We start from the raw sequence: 21,163 nt of genomic DNA on the forward strand, positions 1-21,163 counted from the left end.
GTAACTCAAATAACCAGGCGTTACAACGGTGGTGGGCAGAAGAGCATCTCGAAGCGCACAGTACCTCGAGCTTTGAAGTGGATGGGGTACTGCAACAGAAGAGTACAGACATGCACTGTATTAGGTACAGGAGATGCATAATAAAGTGGCCAAGGAGTGTACGTCCCAGTATATGTGTCTGTTTTACCCTTCAATTTATTTGATAATTATTTCCAAGTGCTGAATGTTTTTCAGAACCCTTGCGATGACAAACGGCACAAGGATATTTGGTCAAAAGAAAAGACTTGTGACAGGCTCCCCAAGTTCCTCATCGTGGGCCCACAAAAAACTGGTAACTTTCATTCTCCGATCTTGTCCAGTTGAGTGATTAGAATCTCTCTAATCTCTCTGCGTTACATTGACGTTGGCATTTAGCAGAAGTGGAAATGTCCGTGAGGAGACTATGTAAATAATTTATTGTGAGGTTGGGATTAAAACAGTAGTTAGCTTCTCTATCTCCCGATGGGTCTGAGGCTCTCAGTGTCATACTGATGGGGGTCGCACTGCCAAAGGTTCTTCCTTTGCGTGAAGAATCCAACCAAGTTCAAAGCTTCCTGTTGGCTTCTAGCTTGGGCAACTCTCTAGCATAACAATGCCCAAGGTCATAAGACATAGGAGCAGAATTAGGCCATTCAGCCCATTGAGTCTGCTACACCATTCCATCATGGCAAATTTATTACCTCTCTAAAAGCCGTTCTCCTGCCTTCTCCCCATAACCTTTGACACCCTGACTAATCAAGAGCCTGTCAGCCTCCGCTTTAAATATCCTCAATTTCTTGGACTCCACAGCTGTAGGTACAAAATTAGTATGATCCATAATCTAAGTAACAGCTTGGTTAAATAGATCCCTCACTGCGGTTTGGGCAACTAACCACGCAAATTGATGGTGTGTTTTCATAACATTAATTACTGCACATCAGACTGATCTGAGGTGAGATAAGTGATTTCAGAATCAGGTCTATTATCACTGACATTGATGAAATTTGTTGTTTTGTGGCAGCAGTGCAGTGCAAGATGTAAAAAATTAGTTAAATATTGTGAAAGTGCAATAGAATAGTGTTCATGAACCATTCTGGAATCTGATGGCAGAGGGGAAGAGCTGTTCTTAAATCACTGAGTGTGGGTCCTCAGGCTCCTCCCTGATGGTAGTTATGAGAAGAGGGCATGTCCTGGGTGCGTAATGATGGATGCCACTTTTTTGAGGCATCACCTTTTGAAGGTGTCCTCGATGATCGGGAAGCTAGTGTCCATTGTAGAGGTGGTCGAATTTACAACCTCTGTAGCCTGTTTTGATCTTGTGCATTGCCCCCTCTGCTCCAGATGTCATTGTGAATTTGACCGTGTGATTAAGGGGAATATATATCTGAAGTTGAATGCGTAATGGAAGGATGGAAGGGAAGTGGATGCTTGGAAGTGCTGTGCAGGTAAACATGTCTCTTCTCTTCCCCAGGCACTACAGCTTTGCACTTTTTTCTGTCTTTGCATCCTGGAATTATGAGTAATTTCCCCAGTCCGGTCACCTATGAGGAGATTCAGTTCTTCAATGGGGCCAACTATCACAAAGGAATAGACTGGTAAGGGACTGTTAACTCCAGCCTCTGTGCTGAGCTCTACAACCACGAGTGGAGTGGAGTGTGCTAACCTCTGACGCTGCAGAGCTGACGTAAGCCCCTGTGGGATCTAACTGTGCGTTGAGCACGGTCGGGTTGCGCCATCCCAGCCTGAGACAGCGCCAGTCAGTCCGCGGGTGATGGCCGTGTCAGGGGTCAGATGTGTGACTCGACCCTTGACGTGAGGGTGGTCTCAGGTGCCCATTTCAAATTGGCATCAGGCTCTGCAACACTGTGTGGCTTCCTGCCGGGTGGGAGTGTCATCTGGGAATGGGACACTCCTTCACGTTGGCAAGACACCTGCCTGTGTTGGGGGGAGGAGAATAGATGGTGAGATCTTCGCTCGGCTGGGAGAAGCTGAGATGTGGATACTGAGCCTGACTGGTTATTGGCATCTTAAATTCTGCAGATGTCTCCAGGCTGGGTTGGGTCCAGATGTAATTCCAAGTTCATGAGCTGGCGTCAGGTTCAAGTTGGGTTTTAATTTGTACCAGTGGAGATAGCTAGAAATTTAAAAATTATTATTTTGTTTTCTTTTTGTAATTGCACAACTTGTTATCTTTTGCACGTTGGTTATCCGTCTTTGTGTGTAGTTTTTCATTGATTCCATTGTGTTTCTTTGGATTACTGTGAATGCCTGCGAGAAAATGAATCTCAAAGGAATATTCTGACCTAGGTACTTCGAGCTCTCCAGTGAAGTGTGTAGTGTCCTGAATGGGGTGACGAAACCATAAGGTGGGGTGATAGCATGGCCATCAAATGCAAACGTTTCTGACTGCTGACCAATGCTTTCAAGCACAGAACATGGTTCAAGTACCAGAGCCACCCCCTGTAAGTGATGAGCTGTGTCCAGGATCTGCTTGAGGGAATTCCATGGATGAAACCCATGGCAATGTGACCCCAGGAAGCTAGTAACAATAACCGAGTCGCTAGATTTAATCGCTCTGCCAATGGTGACCTGGACCCAATGCTTCTCACTTCCGTCCAAATCTCTCTTCCTGCCTTTAAGATGTTACTGTCGATCGAGCTCTCTCCATCGAACAGGAGGGAAACTTTCACTGACTGCATCCCCCATGGAGTGTCTGGGGATGATGACTTTGGTGCTTTAAAGGTGCCTTGTTAATGAAGTCCATTGCACTGTGAGGCACCAAGAGCTCTACAATGTGTAGTCAAAACTGCCCAACACATCGGTGGTGCCAGCCTCCTTGCCGTCAGTGATACGTATACAGAAAGGTGCCAGAAAAGGGCCCAGTAACATCTTAAAGGATCCCACCCACCCTGCTCATGGACTGTTTGTTTTACTTCCATCAGGGAGAAGGCCACGTAGCATCCACACCAGGACCACCAGACTCAAAAACAGTTACTATCCCCAAGCAGTGAGGCTGATCAACACCTCCACCCACTAACCCACCCCTCCACACCCCCAACCACCATTACTTTATCATTTCCTGTCAGTTACCTTATGTACAGACACTCCTGTCTCTAGTGTCACTTTATGGACACACAGTCAATCTATGTGTGTATTTTGTGCAGTTCTGTTGTGTTTTTTTTATTATTGTGTTTGTTTTTGTGCTGCATCAGACTGGGAGTAACAATTATTTTGTTCTGCTTTACATTACAATGACACTAAACAGTCTTGAATGTTGAACCTTATCCAGATGGGTTGGGTGTGGGGAGGTGTGACCGGGAGGGGCTTTCCATCATGCTACTTCCATGTTGCCCACTCTCATTCCTCAGGTACATGGACTTCTTCCCAATCCCGTCGAATGTGAGCACAGACTTCACGTTTGAGAAGAGTGCAAACTACTTTGAGTCGGAAGTGGTCCCCAAGAGGGCTGCAGCGCTGCTACCCCGGGCAAAGATCATCACCATCCTGATTAACCCTGCGGAGCGAGCTTATTCCTGGTATCAGGTATGCCTGCCCTGGCGGGGAACATATACGTTCAGCTGTTTGAACAGAGTCGTAGTAGAAAGCAGCCAGCGTAGAAGCTCCAGTTTCCTCCATTGTTCCAAAGATGTACGAGTCAGCATAGCAGTTAGCTATTACAGCACCAGCAACTTGGGTTCAGTTCCCACCACCATCTGTAAGGGGTTTTTAACGTTCTCCCCGTGACTGCGGGGGTTTCCTCCAAATGCTCCAGTTCCCTTCCACTTTCCAAAGACACAGGGGTCAGCAGGTTAGTTGGTCACGTGAGTTTAATGGGCGGTGTGGGCTCATTGGACCAGAAGGGCCTGTTACCCTGCTGTATCTCCGAATAAAATAAAACTAAAATATTGAATGGAAGTGATTGGTTAGTTGAATGAATCTCTTACTGTAGGTCCCAGCTGTTCAGGAGCAAAGTTCAGTGTCATCTCTGCATGCAGAGGATGGTGGGGGTTTTAGAAACTTCTCCCACAAACACAAGGTATGCTGTTAATCATTAAAAGAGATTGATCAACAGTTGTAATAAATATTGAATATTGAACCAGATAGAAGGAGTTGAATAACTTCCTCTGATTCCCAAACTTAACACGTCTCCTCTCAGCAGAATCAGAATGAGAACACTCAGCCTTTCAATCTCCTTCCACAATTGACCAGCAGCTGAATTAGACCATCAGGTATTGGAGCTGAATTAGACCGTCAGGTATTGGAGCTGAATTAGACCGTCAGGTATTGGAGCTGAATTAGACCGTCAGGTATTGGAGCTGAATTAGGCCTTTCGGCCCATTACGTTTTCTCTGCTGTTTCATCATGGTGGATTTATTTTCCCTCAACCCCGTTCTCCTGCCTTTTCCCCATAACCTTTCATTCCCTGACTAATCAAGAAGCTGTCAATCTCCGCTTTAAAAATACCCAATGGCTTTGCCTCCACAGCCACAGATTCAACCCCCTGGGCTAAAGAAATTCTTTCTCATCTCCATTTTAAATGGATGTCCCTCTATTCTGAAACTGCGCCCCCTTGTCCGAGACTCGCCCTGTATAGGAAACATCCTCTCTACATACACTGTCTGTAGGCCTATCAGCATTCAATAGGTTTCAATGCGATCCCTCCTTATTCTTCTAAACTGCAGTGAGTACAGGTCCAGAGCCATCAAAGGGGAAGGGAACGTCCCCTTCCCCCATCAAAAGCTTCTCATATGTTAACATTTTCATTCTTGGAATCACCTTTGTGGTTCCTCTCGAATGCCAGCACATCTCTTTTTAGATAAAGGGCCCAAAGTACTTCTACAGTACTCCCCAGTGCCTTGTAAAACCTCAGTGTTACATCCTTGCTTTGTACTCTAGTCCGACCGTCGACGCCCCTGCTGTGACACGGGTCTGTCTGCTGCTCCGTCGGGTACAGGAACATCTCCTGCAGAGTGTTGATGTCTTGATTTCTCCTCAGCACCAGCGAGCCCACCAGCTGCCCGCTGCCCTGAACTTCACCTTCTACCAGGTGATCAGCGCCGGCCCAAATGCTCCTCCAGAAGTCCGCCTCCTGCAGAGCCGCTGCTTGATTCCCGGCTGGTACGCCACCCACATTGAGAGGTGGCTAGCGCACTATCCACCTTCCCAGGTATGGTTCCTGACCGCGTTAGCACTTCGTTATTGGTCACTCCTCGCTGGGTGACTTAGGGGCTCAGTGGGGGAAGAGCACAGCTTGGAGTTCTTCCGCTACTGCGCAGGGAGGGGCCAGGTTGAGTGAGGAAGCCCCTCTGTTGTTGTTGCAATGTACTACCCCCCACCTCCCCTTGCGGTGGGAGGACACGTGAGTGTTCTTAAAGAATCTAATACAACACTACGTAGCATATTGACTATGAATGTAAAAATGAAAAGATTTTGCACAGATTATTCTTGTAATTTTATTATGTATATCATTTATTTTAGTCAATAAAATTTTTAAGTTCAAACTTACTGTTGTTGGCATTCATACAGAGGGTATGAAGGTCATGACAACCAGCTTTCCACAGCAAGACAATAAGCTACAAGGTGAGGACACTTTTGGCAACAATTTCGATTTGAAAAAATTAATACTCAGACGCACAGAGATTCTGAAAATTCTGGAAATATGCAGCAACACACAAAATGCTCCAGAAACTCAGCAGGTCAAGCAGCATCTGTGGAGGGAATGAACAGTGGTGCCCCTCATCCGTCCCTTTCTCCTATGGTCTACTCTCCTTTCCTATCAGATTCTTCCTTCTCCAGCCCTTTACCTTTCCCACCCACCTACCTGGCTTCACCGATCACCTTCTAGCTCGCCTCCTTCCCCTTCCCCCACCTTTTATTTCCGGTGTCTTCCCCCGTCCTTCCCAGTCCTGATGAAGGGTCTCTACCTGAAAGGTCGACTGTTAATTCCCCTCCATAGATGCTGTCTGACCTGCTGAGTTTTTCCATAAAACGTACGTGTTACTGTGGATTTCCAACATTTAAGGAATCTTTTGTGTTTATAATATTAGGGCTGATAGCTTCAGAATTTTGTATGTGTCACGGAACTGAAATATTCTGATAGAACTGCTGTGCAATAACACACAGACAGCCTTCCCTGTGGGCAACTCAACCAGACAGGCCATACACACCCAGATTTCCAGCATCTGCAGAACCTCTGGTGTTTGGCCAATGTTTCAAGTCGAGACTCTTCTTCAGGACAGGAACGAAAGAATCAGATCAGGCTTATTATCACTAACTGTTCCTCTGCTGTAGTGCTCTATGACTCTAACATTAATCGTAAAATTTGTTGCTTTATGGCAGTGATACACTGCAGGCAGAACAAATTATTAAGTTACAATAAAAAAAAGTGGAAAAAGAGGAATAGTGAGATGGTGTTTATTGGTGTTTATGGGCTGTTCAGAAACGTGATGGCAGAGGGCTGAATGTGTTGGTAAAATACTGAGCGTGGGTCGTCAGGGTGGATACAGGTGGGGGTGTGGTAGGTTGGCTGCGGGTGTGCGGGAAGAGTGAAAATGATGTCAGAAGTTGGAAGATGACAGATGGGTGTGACAAAGGGCTGATGATGGGATTTGATAGGAGAGGATGCAGGGAGGAAGGGAAGTGAGGAGGGTAATCGGTGGGAAGGATGTGTGGGTGATGGACCGATGGAGAGCATGAGGGAGGGGAACGAGCAGGTGATGGAGTCCAGTGGGTCAAGAGGAGGGAAAAAAGAGAAAGGAGACAGAGAGAAAGTGGTTACCAGAATCTGGAGAATTCAGTGTTCATCCTGTCAGTTTGGAGACTGCTCAAGCAGACTGAGGCACTGTCCCTCTAATTAGTTTGTAGCTTCAAACACTGGTGGGGGGTGGGGGTTGGTTGTGGACAACCATTTCAGTGTGGGAATGGGGGCATGGAATTAAATTACCTCCTGCCAATCTCTGCTCATTCAGAGGGATTGATGGGGAGAGAAGTAGGGTCAAAGGGGAGTGAGGGGAGAGCTGTGGGGTCAGAGGGGAGTGAGGTTAGAATGGGAGGGGGAGAGCTGTGGGGTCAGAGGGGAGTGAGGATAGAATGGGAGAGGGGAGAGCTGTGGGGTCAGAGGGGAGTGAGGGGATGGGAGGGGAGAGCTGTGGGGTCGGGGGGGAGAGCTGTGGGGTCAGAGGGGAGTGAGGGGATGGGAGAGGGGAGAGCTGTGGGGTCAGAGGGGAGTGAGGTTAGAATGGGAGAGGGGAGAGCTGTGGGGTCAGAGGGAAGTGAGGGGATGGGAGAGGGGAGAGCTGTGGGGTTGGGGGGAGAGCTGTGGGGTCAGAGGGGAGTGAGTTTAGAATGGGATAGGGGAGAGCTGTGGGGTCAGGGGGGAGTGAGGGGATGGGAGAGGGGAGAGCTGTGGGGTTGGGGGGAGAGCTGTGGGGTCAGAGGGGAGTGAGGTTAGAATGGGAGAGGGAAGAGCTGTGGCATCAGAGGGGAGAGCTGTGGGGTCCGAGAGGGGTGAAATCGAGATGGCGGTTCAGTTCAGTTAGAACTGAAAAGATCCCAAGAAGGCAGAAGCCAGAATGGTTTGTCCAAGAGGAGGAGGAGGGCCTGAAGCTGAAGAAAATATATTTAATATACACACCTGCAAAATAAGCATGATGGCAGTTGTGTAAGAATGAGAAACAATAATTAGTTTGACAGGTTCAAGAACCCAATGGCAGTGTTGAAGCTGCTTATCTAAGAGAAGGTGTGCTGATATTGGAGATGGTCCAGAGGAGATTCACAAGAATTATCCTGGAAACGAAACGGTTAATGCAAGAGGAGCAACACTCACACAACGCTCGAGGAACTCAGCAGGTCAAATAGCATCAAGGGCTGGAGAAGAAAGAATCTGATAGGAGAGGACAGTGGACCATAGGAAGAGAAGGGGTGGGGGGGACCTGGGGGAAGTGATAGACAGGTGAGAAAGTCAGAGGGGAGGGGGAATTTGACTACTGGAAGGGGGAATCGATAACCCTGCCTCAGGTTGGAGGGTACCCTGGCGGAATGTAAGATGTTGCTCCTCCACCCTGAAGTTGGCCTTATCTAGGCACAAGAGGAGGCCGTGAAAAGGCGTGTTGGAACAGGAGTAAGAATTGGAATTAAAATGTTTGGCTACCAGAAATCCCACATGTGGTGGATGCTCTGGTTGTGCTTGACGAAGCGGTCCCCCAATTTATGACAGGTCTCACCAATGTAGAGATGGAGGTGCTGAGAGCAGCCGACACAATCGATGACCCCAGCAGATTTGCAGGTGAGGTGTTGCCTCACATTGAGGCCCTGAATAGAGATGAGGGAAGGGGTGTATGAGGAGCAGTTGATGGCTGTAGGTTTGCACTCACTGGGGTTTAGAGGAATGAGGGGTGATCTCATTGAAACCCATCAAATATTGAAGGGCCTAGATAGAGTGGATTTGGAGAGGATATTTCCTGTAATGGGAGAGCCTAGGACCAGAGGGCACAGGATCAGAATAGAAGAACGTCCATGTAGAACAGAGATAAGGAGGAATTTCCTTAGCCAAAGGAAGTGAATCTGGAATTCATTGACAGAGATGGCTATGGAGGCCAAGTTATTGAGTATATTTAAAGTTGAGATTGGTAGGCTCTTAATTAGTAAGGTGTCAAAGTTTCCGGAGAGGAGGCAGGAGAATGGGATTGAGAGGGATAATAAATGGCAGTGCTGCCTCAGTGGGGTGAATGCCCTAATTCTGTTCCTAAGTCGTATGACCTTTTGTGTCTTGATGCAGGCTTTCCTTACCCCCACTTTACAGATGCTGCCTGACCTACTGAGTTCCTCCAGGAGCAGCAGATTGTTGCCTGTCAATATAGTGCCTGTTCCCACTGGGAACGGTGGGCAGAGACGTACAAACGTATTTAAGGAAAAGTTGGATAAACGTAAAGTAGGAAACGGAATATCTGTGCACAGAGGGAAACGTGCTGGGACTAGTATAAACATCAGAGGGCACAGTGTCTTGATTTGGTGTTCATGTGTTATGTAATACCACACTGAATGAGAGGGTTCTTTTGGGAGATACTTACAAGGCTGTTTCTTGTTTTCACCGTAGCTTCTTATCGTCAATGGCTTAGAGCTGCGTAACAACCCCGTTGCCGTCATGGAGAGCGTACAGAAGTTCCTTGGTGTAACCCCTCACCTGAATTACACTCAGGCACTGATGTATGTATCACCGTCAAATCACTTTGTAAACAACTGGACAATTCATTGCCAGCTTTCTGTATCCTCTTGAGTCCTGTGTTCAGCATATCAGAGTTGCCTTTGCCTTGTGCACTCACCCAAGCATTGAACTGTTCCCACACCTATGGACTCACTTTCAAGGACTCTACATCTCATGTTCCCGATATTTATCACTTATTATTATCATTTTTCTTTTTGTATTTGCAGTTTGTTGTCTTTACACATTGGTTGTTCCTGCTGTGAACAGTTTTTCATTGATTCTGTTGCGTTTCTTTGTATTTACTGTGAATGCCTGTAAGCAAATGAATCTCAGGTTAGGTGACCTATATGTAGTTTGAAAATAATTTACATTGAATCTTCGAGGGAGACTGTGATGGGCCACATAAGCAGCTGAGGTTTCACTGTCAGGACCAGTAGCATTCTGATGGCACATTGGTACAGGTGACCAATGTCTGAGGAGTTGGAGAATATAGTGCAGTTGTACAAAGCCTCCAATCACCTTAAAATGACGTCCCCATTTCAGCCCTGGGTTCTGGCACTGACCGTGACACTGGAATTTTTTCTCCATGCTGCTTCAGTGTGCTTTCAGAAAGTGTACTGAGAGTGTGGATCTACACGCCAGAGCTGATGGCAAACTCTTCACCATCACTTGCCTTCACTCCAAGACCAAGAATCGAGAGCTCTTCACTTGTGAGCTGTTGTTTGCTGATGGCACCACACAGAGGGCCGACAGCAGCGTCTCATTGACCACCTGTCCCAAGCCTGCAAGGAGTTTGGGCTGACCATCAGCTCGAAGACAAACGTCATGGCCTGGGACACTGACTCCCTCCCACCCGTCACCGATGGTCGTGCTCTAGAGGGGGGGTTGACTCCTTCCCACCATCACCATCGATGGTCACAATCTAGAGGGGGTTGGCTCCCTCCCATCCGTCACCATCACACACTAGAGGTGGTTAACTCCTTCATCTATCTTGGGTCAACCATCACAAACGCTCTCGGAAGTGTACCACCGCAAGCTGAAGGATGCCAAGAACAACAATGCAGTGGCAGAGAGCCTTGTTGTGCATGCCATGCACGCAGATCAATCTAACCTGTTTGGGAGGATCAAGGATCAACTCAATTTGCCATAGACATTTACATGCACCCGGAAGTTACTGTGGCATGTTGGTCAGGGGCAGGGTGACAGCGACTTCGGAGATAGAAGGCTGCTGTGACAGTGACAATCTTCCTGAACAGATTTCCTTTCCTGCACCTGTTTGTGAAGGCCTTGTTGCTTTTGAGGAATGTAGCAGCGGTCGTTAGGTGTGTGACAGGATACCACAGTAGCACAGCAGTTAGTACAATGCTATTACAACTCAGGAGGTAGCGTTCAATTCCAGTATCGTCTGTAGGGCGTTTGTGCGTTCTTCCCATCAGCCCATGGGTTTCCTCCAGGTGCACCAGTTTCCTCCAACATTCCAATGTACCAGTAAGTAGATTAATTGGTCATTGCAAATCATCTTGTGATTAAACTAGGGTTAAATAAGTGAGTTGCTGGATGGTGTGGCTTGCTGGGCCAGAAGGGCCTGTTCCTCGCCGAATCTGTAAATAAAATAACCGAATAGCGTTTTCTGTCAGTAATCTCAGGTCTTCTCATTCCAGGTACGATGACAACAAGAACTTTTGGTGCCAAGTTGCAGAAGGTGGAAAGTCAAAGTGTCTCGGCAAGAGTAAAGGGAGGAAATACCCAGAGATGGATTCACTGGTGAGTGTGCATCTCCTCACATCCTGGCACGTTTCATATGCTGTTTGGCATTGAAGGGAAAGAAATGTAACCCTTCAGTAAAATCACTTGTAAATGAGATCAAAGAATGGCTGCTGCTTCATGAGTGAAGAACTCCCCCCCCCAAATATTTCACCTTTCACCCTTAGCCCCTGGTCATAAGACATCGATTAGGTCATTTAGCCCTTCGAGTCTGCTCTGCCAATCCATCATGGTTGATTTATGATCCCTCTCAATCCCATTCTCCTGCCTTCTCCCCAGAATCTTTTATGCCCTGACTAATGAAGAACCTGTCAACCTCTGCTTTAAATATACTCAGTGTTTTGGCCTCCACAGCCGTCCGTGTCAGTGAATTCCACAGATTCACTTCCTTCTGGATAAAGAAATTCCTCCTCATCTCTGCTTTCTGAGGCTGTGCCCTCTGGTCCTACTCTCCACGACAGGAAACATCCTCTTCACATCCACTCCATCAAGGCCTTTCGATATTCACTAGATTTCAGGGAGATTCCCCTCTCATTCTTTACCAGCCATCAAATGCTCCTCATACGTTAACCCTTTCACTCCCGGAATCATTCTTGTGAACCTCCTACGGGCCCTCTCCGATGTCAGCACATTCTTTTTACGGTAAGGGGCCCAAAACTACTCGCAATACTCCATGTGCAGTCTGACCGATGCCTTAAAAGCCTCAACATCACAACCTTGCTCTTGTATTCTGGTCCTCTCAAACTGAATGCTTCCTGACCACCAACTCAATCTGTAAGTTAACCTTTACGGAATCCTACACGAGGACTCCCAAATCCCTTTGCACCTCTGATTTTCCCTGTTTAGAAAGTAGTCAGTGCCTTTATTCCATCTGCCACTTCCTTGGGAAATGGATTAGCCATGATGAAATGGCAGAGCAGACTTGATGGGCCAAATGGCCTAATTCTGCTCCTACATTTTATGGTCTTTGCCCATTCTCGCAATCCATCCAGTTCTTTTGCAGACACGTTAAGGTAGTGACCCCTGGGCTTCCCTGCCATCAGGAACATCTAGTCCAGGGGTTCCCAACCTGGGGTGCACAGACCCTTGCTTTAATGGTGGGGGTCCATGGCATAACAAAGGTAGGGAACCCCCGATTCTAGTCTGCCCAGTCCCATCAGGGTTCTTTTATTTTCAATGAAATTCCCTTTTCCTTTTGACTTCTCTACTTCTCATTGCCTCAGTAAGGCAGCCAGCAGAATCAAAAACCCCAGCCAGCTTGGACATTCTCCCTTTACCTTCCTCCAATCACTTTGAAATTATGCCCCTTTATATCAGCCATGAGAAAAACAGACAGATCATTGCTGGACATAAATATCTGATATTTATCCACGTAGAGCCGTTGTCCAGAAGGAATCTCCATCCAGTAGAGTGATGGCATTGATTCAAGAACTGGACTGGGGAGGATGGGCAGTTTTTTCCTCTCCTTGGCAGATGTTCTCTAGAAACAGGGAGCAATGGGCCAAGTTGAGCTTGCTGTGGCTGGAATTCTGTGGGAAATGCCAGTGCCAGCATTCAGCTGCTCCCAGGTACACACATCCTGGATTCAGTGACTTCAGGACACAGGCTCCAACAGCAGAACTCAGTTCAATTCACGATCCTATGTGAGGCCCTGAATCAAGTGGGTCAAGTAAACTTCCCTTATTTTACCACTTGAAAGTGTTTCTAATTGTCTCCAATATTGAGAAACTATTAAAAAACAGCTTAAGGAAAGACCAGCTTTAGACTACCTGTGAAGTTCCTCCTCACAAAAGCTCTTGGTGTTTCCGGAGCATGGGTTTGGTGCTGCTGGAGCCCTGCTGTTCTTTCCTGCCCCACTCTGAACTTTATGTCCAACTCGACTAACTGGAAGGGGTGGGTGGGGGCAGGTGGGTACAACTAGGTTTGGCTTATTCTTGGCCCTAGTTTTTCAGCAAACTTCTCAATGGAAAAGGTTGAGATCTAGTAAGATAAATCGAGATACTAATTTTATATGAAAGTAGGCTCTGGGCCTGTACGCTCTGGAATTCAGAAGAATGAGGAGGGATCTCACTGAAACCTATCAAATGTTGAAAGGCCTTGATAGAGTAGAGGTGGAGAGGATGTTTCCCATGGTGGGAGAGTCTTAAGACCAGAGGATACATCCTCAGAATAGAGGGGTGTCATTTTAGAACGGAGATGTAGAAATTTCTTTAGCCAGACTGGTGAATCTGTGGAATTCATTGCTGCAGGTGACTGTGAAGGTCAAGTCATTGGATATATTTAAGGCAGAGGCTGATAGATAGGGATACGGGGAGAAGGCAGGAGGTTGTGAGGTAATGTTGCAGCTCTCTAAAATTCTGGTTAGACCACACTTAGAGTATGTGCTCAGTTCTGGTCACATTTTTCAGGAAGGATGTGTAAGCTTTAGAGAGAGTGCAGAGGAGATTTACCAGGATGTTGACTGGATTACAGAGTGTGCCTTATGAAGGAAGGCTGAGCAAGCTAGGGCGTTCCTCTTTGGAGAGGAGAAGAATGAGAGGTGATTTGGTAGAGCTGTTTAAGATGTATGTGGATGGACAGCTAGAGACCTTAAACCAGCACGGAACTAGATAATACAAGGGTTATAATTTTGAAGTGATTGACAGAAAGTACAGCGGAATATCAGACAACACACATCAAAGTTGCTGGTGAACGCAGCAGGCCATGCAGCATCTGTAGGAAGAGGTGCAGTTGACGTTTCAGGCCGAGACCCTTCGACAGGACTAACTGAAGGAAGAGTGAGTAAGGGATTTGAAAGTTGGAGGGGGAGGAGGAGGGGGAGGGATGGAGCCAAGAGCTGGACAGGTGATTGGCAAAAGGGGATACGAGAGGATCATGGGACAGGAGGTCCGGGAAGAAAGACAAGGGGGGGGGGGAACCAGAGGATGGGCAGGGGGTATATTTAGAGGGACAGAGGGAGAAAAAGGAGAGAGAGAGAAAAAGAATGTGTGTATATAAATAAATAACGGATGGGGTGCGAGGGGGAGGTGGGGCATTAGCGGAAGTTAGAGAAGTCGATGTTCACGCCATCAGGTTGGAGGCGACCCAGACGGAATATAAGGTGTTGTTCCTCCAACCTGAGTGTGGCTTCATCTTTACAGGAGGCCATGGATAGACATGTCCCTTGTGTTTGCGGGGGAATATCAGAGAATTTTTTTTTTTTACATAGAGTGGTGAGTGTGTGGAACGCGCTGCCAGAGGTGGTGGTGAAGGCAGGTGCATCAGAGAGGCACATGGATGATAGAAAAATGGAGGGTTATGTCGGGGGGGGGGTGGTATTAGATTGATCTTAGAGTAAGTTAAAAGGTTGGTACAACATTATGCGCTGAAGGCCATGTATTGTTTGTTCTAAAAGAGAAATGATGAAAATCATGACATGCAAGCGGTTGCTAGATGTTGTATTGTGCTGTGATCTGAGCAAGAGCTTGCAGTCTGACAACAGGAATATTTTCTGGTGTGAATTACTTGGGGCGAGCTGGGTCATTCTCGGTCAGATGCCCACATTTTGTACACTTGTTTTGACTGTCTTTGTTTCTGTATAGATTTTCATACATTCTATTGCATTTTTCCTGTAAATGCCCACAAGAAAATGAATCATTCATTCCAATGGTAACATATATGTACTTTGAACTTGTGTAGCTGTGTGATATCACAAGCTAAACCATTTTCTTTTCCTCTCGCCTTCCTCAGTCACGAACATTCCTGATGAACTATTACAAGGAACACAACATTGAACTGTCGAAGCAGCTGAACCGATTGGGTCAGGCGCTGCCCAGCTGGCTGAGAGAGGAGCTACAACACAGCAGCTGGAGCTGAACTCGGGGCCCAACCCACTGCTGTCGCTCTGCCAACGCCTGCTGAAATCTTTCCTTCCTTTCAGCTGGCGCCACCCGCGGACAGCACCTCAGGGGAAGGCAGTGTTGAGTTCGGTGCGAGGTTCCCGGGGACAAAAAGAGAGCAGCCGCCATCCTCGAGCCCTGACCTGCTGACTGAAGGCAGCGTTTGAGTCGGTGAGCTGCCAGCGAGGGCCTACGGCGGGAAGTACTTTGCACAAGCCACAGCCACGGGACCTCGTGCTGGGCCAGTAGTGGTTTTACAGTGTATGTGACCACTTTCAAATACTGAAGAGTACAACCCACCTGCCCCATAGTGTTGGAAGTATAATCCCTTGTCAAACTGTGGAATGATTGTTACATCAGCTGCTGTGACACCAGTAGTGTCCTGTCCACTAAAACGGTGACATTTCTACCCAGCACAGTGTGTAACTAACACTTGCTGTAAAACCAGGTACTAATCACAGTGGATACCAATTAATTATTAAACTTGTACATATTTCCTTTTTTTGGGGCAATAATTCACAGCTGCAGTCGTGGGGGGGGGGGGGGAGTGGACAGTACACCAAGACGAGGGTTGTAGTTCATCGTTACCTCATCATTCATGCTCCCAACTGTCTCTGGTATCTGGAAAGTTGTGTGCAAATTTAGTTTCTAAAAGGAAGAGTAATCAGTGCTAGTGTTTAAAGAAAAGCCACTTTTCTCTATCTGTGTACTGTCTAAAGAATTACTACAGTTAGACTTACTACATTTTAATCGCGGCCACCTAGCAGTTTTAAACTTGGGCCAGTGAGGATTCAGCTTCTTGTTTCGAACAGAACAATATGTAGCAAGAACCAAGACCCCCCCCCCCACCCCAAAACATTTATGTTGGACTTACTTCATCTCCCAGTACATCTCACTTATTGTGTGTCATTCACATTGAATGATGTTATTGGAGAATTTTACTCTCAAACAGCTGAACGTATGTTCTGAGATGCAGCATTCAGTGGAGCGAGGTTTTTTTTGGGTGTAAATTTTGTGTGGTTAAATGTGATGTACTTTGTAAGGCCTTAAATACTGGCTGGAGCAAGAACATTTCTGTACATACTATATTGAAAACCAGTCCAGCCAAAATGAGCAGACGTGCCTGGGAATCCTCACAACTGTGAATTAAAACCAAAAAATCAATGGCAAGATAATTGCACCTTCCTTGATCTGTTGTTACCATCAGTAAATTTGATGTAAGCATCTCCATTCTGCAGCCAAGCATTTAAAAATAATAGAGGGTCTGTTCAAGTGTACTGCAGTTCTCTTGTGTACTTTAATCAAAAATAATCGTGTATGTATTCAACACAGCACAGAATGGTTGAATAATAAGTTTCCCCAACCCCCCCAATCCACACCACCTTGTCGTCAACAGAGCCAGCTACAGAAACACTGTTCTCAGGCAGTGACAGTATTGGGACCACCTGTACTGGCTCAAGGGGAATAGAACTGATGTGGACTGCACACATCAAAGGAAGAAGTCCTCTTTTGAAAAATATTGAAGAGGTTACACGAGGAAGACGGGTGGTCTGTGGCTAATGTTCAACGCTTCAGCTAATCCGTAACACTTTAAAATGTGTCAAAGCTTTTAACTATCCCAGAACTCAAAGTTACTGGAATCTGAATATTGTTTTTCTTTAAACAATTGAAAATCCTTTAAGTATGAAAAAACATTAATAGTGGAGAAACAAAGGCCCAAAAAAAATGCACACACAACCCAGATAAATAAAAAAGCACAATCTTATACAGGGTGGATGTAATCATTTGTGCTTTGTCTCAAGCCATCAATTAACAGATTGAAGAAATAATTTGTCCAGCTGGAATAAACTGTCCATTTGCCCTCTCTCCAGGACCACCTCCTCTACCCAGACCGCATCTCGCAGCCTTTATAAACATAGTTAAGGACATGTACATGAATATTGACTACTTCATACAAAAGTCATTTTTTTTAAAATGGGTTGGAGAGAGAGGAAAGAATCGTGAAGTTTGGTGACGTCAAGTCACAATTCACAACAGCAATTTTAAAAATGTGCCTTTGTGACAGTGGGGAGGAATGTGGCAGGCAAAGGCTATCAGATTGGTGATTTATGAGGGAAGGGAGAGAGATGGTGAGGTTAAAAATATTAAACCTAAAGCCGCACGAAGCAGCAGACATCAAGGAGAAAAGGTTGCCATTTCCAATGAGATTCTTTGCCACAAGTCCTTGCTCTGACCCTTAGCACGTTTTAAATTCTGAAGGATCTCGTTGAACTGCATCATTCCAACCGGCGTCAAGCAGAACGCGCTCCGTGCACTGCGGATGATGTTAACAAAATCGTCATAATCAGCCGGTGTTATGTGGTACAGTCTGTACTGAATGCACTGTGAAGAGATGGAATTGTTTTAAGTAAGTATCTCATTTTAAAATGTCTGCAATGCACACAGTGCGGCTAAATTGTAGTGACTGATTGTTCCAGAGAGAACTAGCAGCCCTGGTTAGTCCAAGCCAAGCTGCCCGACAGTGCCTCTGTCACTGTACTCCAGATGAAGACTAATAATGATGCTCAGTGGCTCCCTCCTCCACTGGACACACTCTGAATTTGCATTTCCAACTGTTTTTATCTATGTTTAAAAAGATTGTGTTAAAATTGCTCCGTCACGCAGTATTGCACACAGGTGGAGACAGTGTCAGAGAACACTACAGTGCAGAAACAGGCCATCTGCTCTATGCCAACTATTAACCTGCACCAAGACCATAGCCGTCCACACCCCTTCCATTCATACACTTACAAAAACTTCTCAAAGGTTAAAATCAAACCCACATTCACTGGCAGTTCATTCCACACTCTCACTAATGAAGTTCCCCTTTAAATCATGACCTTTAGTTCTAGACTCACCCAAACTCGGTGGAAAAAGTCTCCTTGTATTTACCCTATCTACACCCCTCATTTTCCTACACTCCAGGAAGTAAAGTCCTAACCTTTGAAAACTTAATTTTAAATGTTTGAATTTAAACTGCAGCCAGTATCTGTTCTAGTCACTCTGTTGTAGAAAAGATGTTATTAAACTAGAAAGAGTGAAGAAAAGATTCCCCAGGGTGTTGCCTGGACTCATTTGGGGGGGGAGGGGGGGAGCAGTGAGTTACAAGGAGAGGTTGTGTAGACAAGGATTTTATTCCCTGGAACGTAGGGGATTGAGGGGGAGACCCATGGTGGATAAGATCTTTCTTCCAGACGGGAGTCCTAAAAACAAAAGGGCATAGGTTTAAGATCAGAGGCAAGAGGTTAAAAAGGGACATGGGGAGGGGATAGTTTCTTCAAGTAAAAATGGCACATATTTGGATTGAACTGCCAGAAGAAGTGGGTGAATCATGCACATTAGCAATGTTCAGATTAGTACATGGATGGGAGAGGGCCAAGCAGTGGGCAGCCAGGTCTCGCTTACTGGACAACAAGGACCAGTGCTGTACAATTCAATGACATTTAAAAACTGTGGGTGTGCAAGATGCCCTTTGGGTGTTGACTGCAGATGATGCTTCTCAGACCTACTGCTTTTGTTTATTTATTTAGAGGTACAGCATGGAACAGGCTCTGCCGAGTCACACCAATTTAACTCTAGCCTACTCACAGGGCAATTTACAATGACCAATGAACCTGTACATCTTTGGACCATGGGAGGAAACCCACATGGTCACAAAGAGGATGCTGGAAATTGAGCTCCAAACTCTTGATGCCCTGGGCTGTAATAGTGTGCGCTAACCACTACGTTACCATGGCAGCCTGCTCCCAGGTACAAAGGGTCAACAATCAGCCCTCCTCACCAGGTCGCAGCGAATTAGCAAAATTACTGGTCCATAGAGCACAGGCCCTTAAGTCCACAATGTTGTGCGGATTAAATTAATAATCAAATGCTCAACTAAATTAATCTCTTCTGCCTACACAATATCCATATCCTCCCATTCATGTGCCTAGCTAAACATCTCCAATGTATCTGCCTCTACTGCGTTTGAGGCCCCCACCACTGTGTAAAAAAAAACACTTGCCCCCACATCTCCTTTGAACAACCCCTCTCACCTTAAATGCAAGCTCGCTGGTAAAGCAAGGATGTCAAAAGCATGAACCATGGCAAGAAATGAACCATACCGTACAAAAGACCATTTGGCCAAGTGCATCTATACAGGGGCTTTGAAAATGAGATTCAATTACCTCTGCTAGATAAAGCCTCATAAATGCCTTATAAAGCCTCAATTTCTAATGTTCCTTTCAAAACATTTGTCCAGTTCTGCTGTCAACATTATTAGATCTGCTTCCACCAGGCAACACAATGCACAAAACAAATTCTGGACAACTTCCCTCTGCATCTCCAACGTCTGTTCTACACACAACCTGACTCTCTGGTTCTACCTACCTGCCCTAACAAAATCCCAATTAGGAAAACTGTGAGAGCATCAGGAGCCGTGAGCAGCTCTGACATTTACTATCGAGTCTTAGCTCTAATTTCCTGGAGCCATAGAGCATCACAGAACAGAAACAGGCCCCTTGGCCCTTCCGACGTATTCTGCCTGGTCCCATCAGGACCATACCCCTCCAATCCACGCACCTGTCCGAATTCCCCTTAAAAGTTTAAATCAAACCCACATCCACCACTTGTGCTGGCAGCTTGTTTTTCATTCACACCACCCTCCAGTGAATAAGTTCTCCCTCGTGTTCCCCTTAAACATTTTACCTTTCACACTTAACCCATGACCTCTAGTTCTAGTCTCACCAAACATCATTCAGTTTTTAGTTATCCTGTCTATAACCCTTATAATTTTGTTTACTTTAACAAATTTCCATCCATTCTCCTACACTCCAGGAAATAATAGATCTTAATCTATTCCCTATAACTCAGGCCTGCGAGTCCCAGCAACGTTTTCTCAACACTCTTTCAATGTTATTGATATCTTTTCTGTAAGCAGGTGACCAGAACTGCACCCAATACCCCAAACTAGGCCTCACCAAATGTCTAATACAACTTTTCTGATGGTTTCCCACCAATAACCCTCGACCTCCCAAAGTGCAACGATACATCTCTCTCGGACTTGAATTCACACAGTGACGCAGGCCGCACTGATCTCTGGAGAAAAGTGTCTTCAGAAAAAGGTTTAGGCAATGGGGAAAACAATGCCTTCAAAATGGTGCTTGCAACCTAGTGCACCATGAACCCTGTCAGCTTAAGTCTTCACACCTCAACACCGCATGTGTAAAATCACAAAACACTGGCTTGTCAACTGATTACCTAGTTTTTAAAAAAATTTACCTGCATGTATGCTTGCTGGCATCGCTGAACGAGCTGGTGGAACGCTGGCGTCCGTAGGTGAGTATGTATGTGAGCAGGGTTTAAGCGCTGTAATGCTTCCATAATGATCTCCTGCAAGACAAATGGACTCAAGACTCCTTTGGCTGCACCCATGCAGAACTGATAGACATAGTTCACACCTGGAAGCACAAGAGACAATGGGTCACTGCTCAGAGTTCTCAACTGGAACATCAAACCGTCTCAACGGGACAGAGGAAGTTACGGTAACTGGATCACTGCTACACTGAGCAAGTAATGTTTTACAATCTTAGTATTTCTCATCATTTAGTTCAAACGGAACCTCCTGTCGATGTTGTAATTCTTCAAAACAAGAAGTTGTTAGAAATACTCCGTCAGTAAGGTAGCACCTGCAGAGTCGATGTTTCAGACTGACAAACCTTCATCAGAACAGTACAAGCCGGCAGGTGAAACCATCTGAAGCAGGAAGGTGGGTGGGTGGGAGATCCAGCCCGGGGGTGGGGGGGGGAGCGGATTCCAATCCAGCCGGTGGGGGGGGGGGGAGGGGTGGATCTAGCCAGGGTTTGAAGGTGGGAGATGAAAGAAAGAGCTGGGAGGTGATGGGTGGAAGAGGTGAAGAGCTGAAGAAGGAATCTGATTGGACAGGAGAGTTGTCCATGGAAGAAAGGGGAGGAGCAGGGGCTCCATGAGAGGTGACAGGCAGATGAGGAGAGGGGTGCTACAGTGTGGAATGAAAGAAGAGGGAAGGGGAGGGGGAAGAGAAATTACTAGAAGTTGGAGAAATCAATGTTCATGCTGTCAGGTTGGAGGCTAACCAGACAGAATCTGAGGTTTTGCTCCTCTAACCTGAGTGTGGCCCCATCATGACAGAGGAGGAGGTCATGAGCCAACATGTTGGAATGGGGATTGGTATTAAAATGGGTAGTCATCAGGAAAGCTCAACTGTTGTGGCAGTAAGTGCAAAACTAAAATACCCCCAAATTCA

At 46.2% G+C, this 21,163-nt stretch overlaps 2 protein-coding genes across 3 annotated transcripts in view; one reads left to right on the top strand and one right to left on the bottom strand.

Annotated features, from left to right (window-relative positions):
* LOC140212191 (bifunctional heparan sulfate N-deacetylase/N-sulfotransferase 2-like) overlaps positions 1 to 16,637 on the top strand; it is a 566,492-nt gene extending 549,855 nt beyond the window's left edge. The window contains exons 12-18 of the mRNA XM_072282865.1: positions 235 to 331; positions 1,490 to 1,613; positions 3,387 to 3,561; positions 5,015 to 5,185; positions 9,113 to 9,222; positions 10,882 to 10,984; positions 14,714 to 16,637. Coding sequence (XP_072138966.1) covers positions 235 to 331; positions 1,490 to 1,613; positions 3,387 to 3,561; positions 5,015 to 5,185; positions 9,113 to 9,222; positions 10,882 to 10,984; positions 14,714 to 14,839 — 906 coding nt within the window. The 3' untranslated portion in view covers positions 14,840 to 16,637. The remainder of the gene's footprint in view (positions 1 to 234; positions 332 to 1,489; positions 1,614 to 3,386; positions 3,562 to 5,014; positions 5,186 to 9,112; positions 9,223 to 10,881; positions 10,985 to 14,713) is intronic.
* Positions 16,125 to 21,163, bottom strand: part of zswim8 (zinc finger, SWIM-type containing 8) — a 186,559-nt gene continuing 181,520 nt past the window's right edge. For both annotated transcript variants that reach the window (XM_072282863.1, XM_072282862.1), the window contains 2 exons: positions 20,161 to 20,339; positions 16,125 to 17,244 (listed from right to left, as the gene is read on the bottom strand). In XM_072282863.1, coding sequence (XP_072138964.1) covers positions 17,038 to 17,244; positions 20,161 to 20,339 — 386 coding nt within the window. In that variant the 3' untranslated portion in view covers positions 16,125 to 17,037. The remainder of the gene's footprint in view (positions 17,245 to 20,160; positions 20,340 to 21,163) is intronic.

This window comes from Mobula birostris, chromosome 18 (assembly GCF_030028105.1).
Source record: "Mobula birostris isolate sMobBir1 chromosome 18, sMobBir1.hap1, whole genome shotgun sequence".
Lineage (NCBI taxonomy): Eukaryota > Metazoa > Chordata > Chondrichthyes > Myliobatiformes > Myliobatidae > Mobula > Mobula birostris.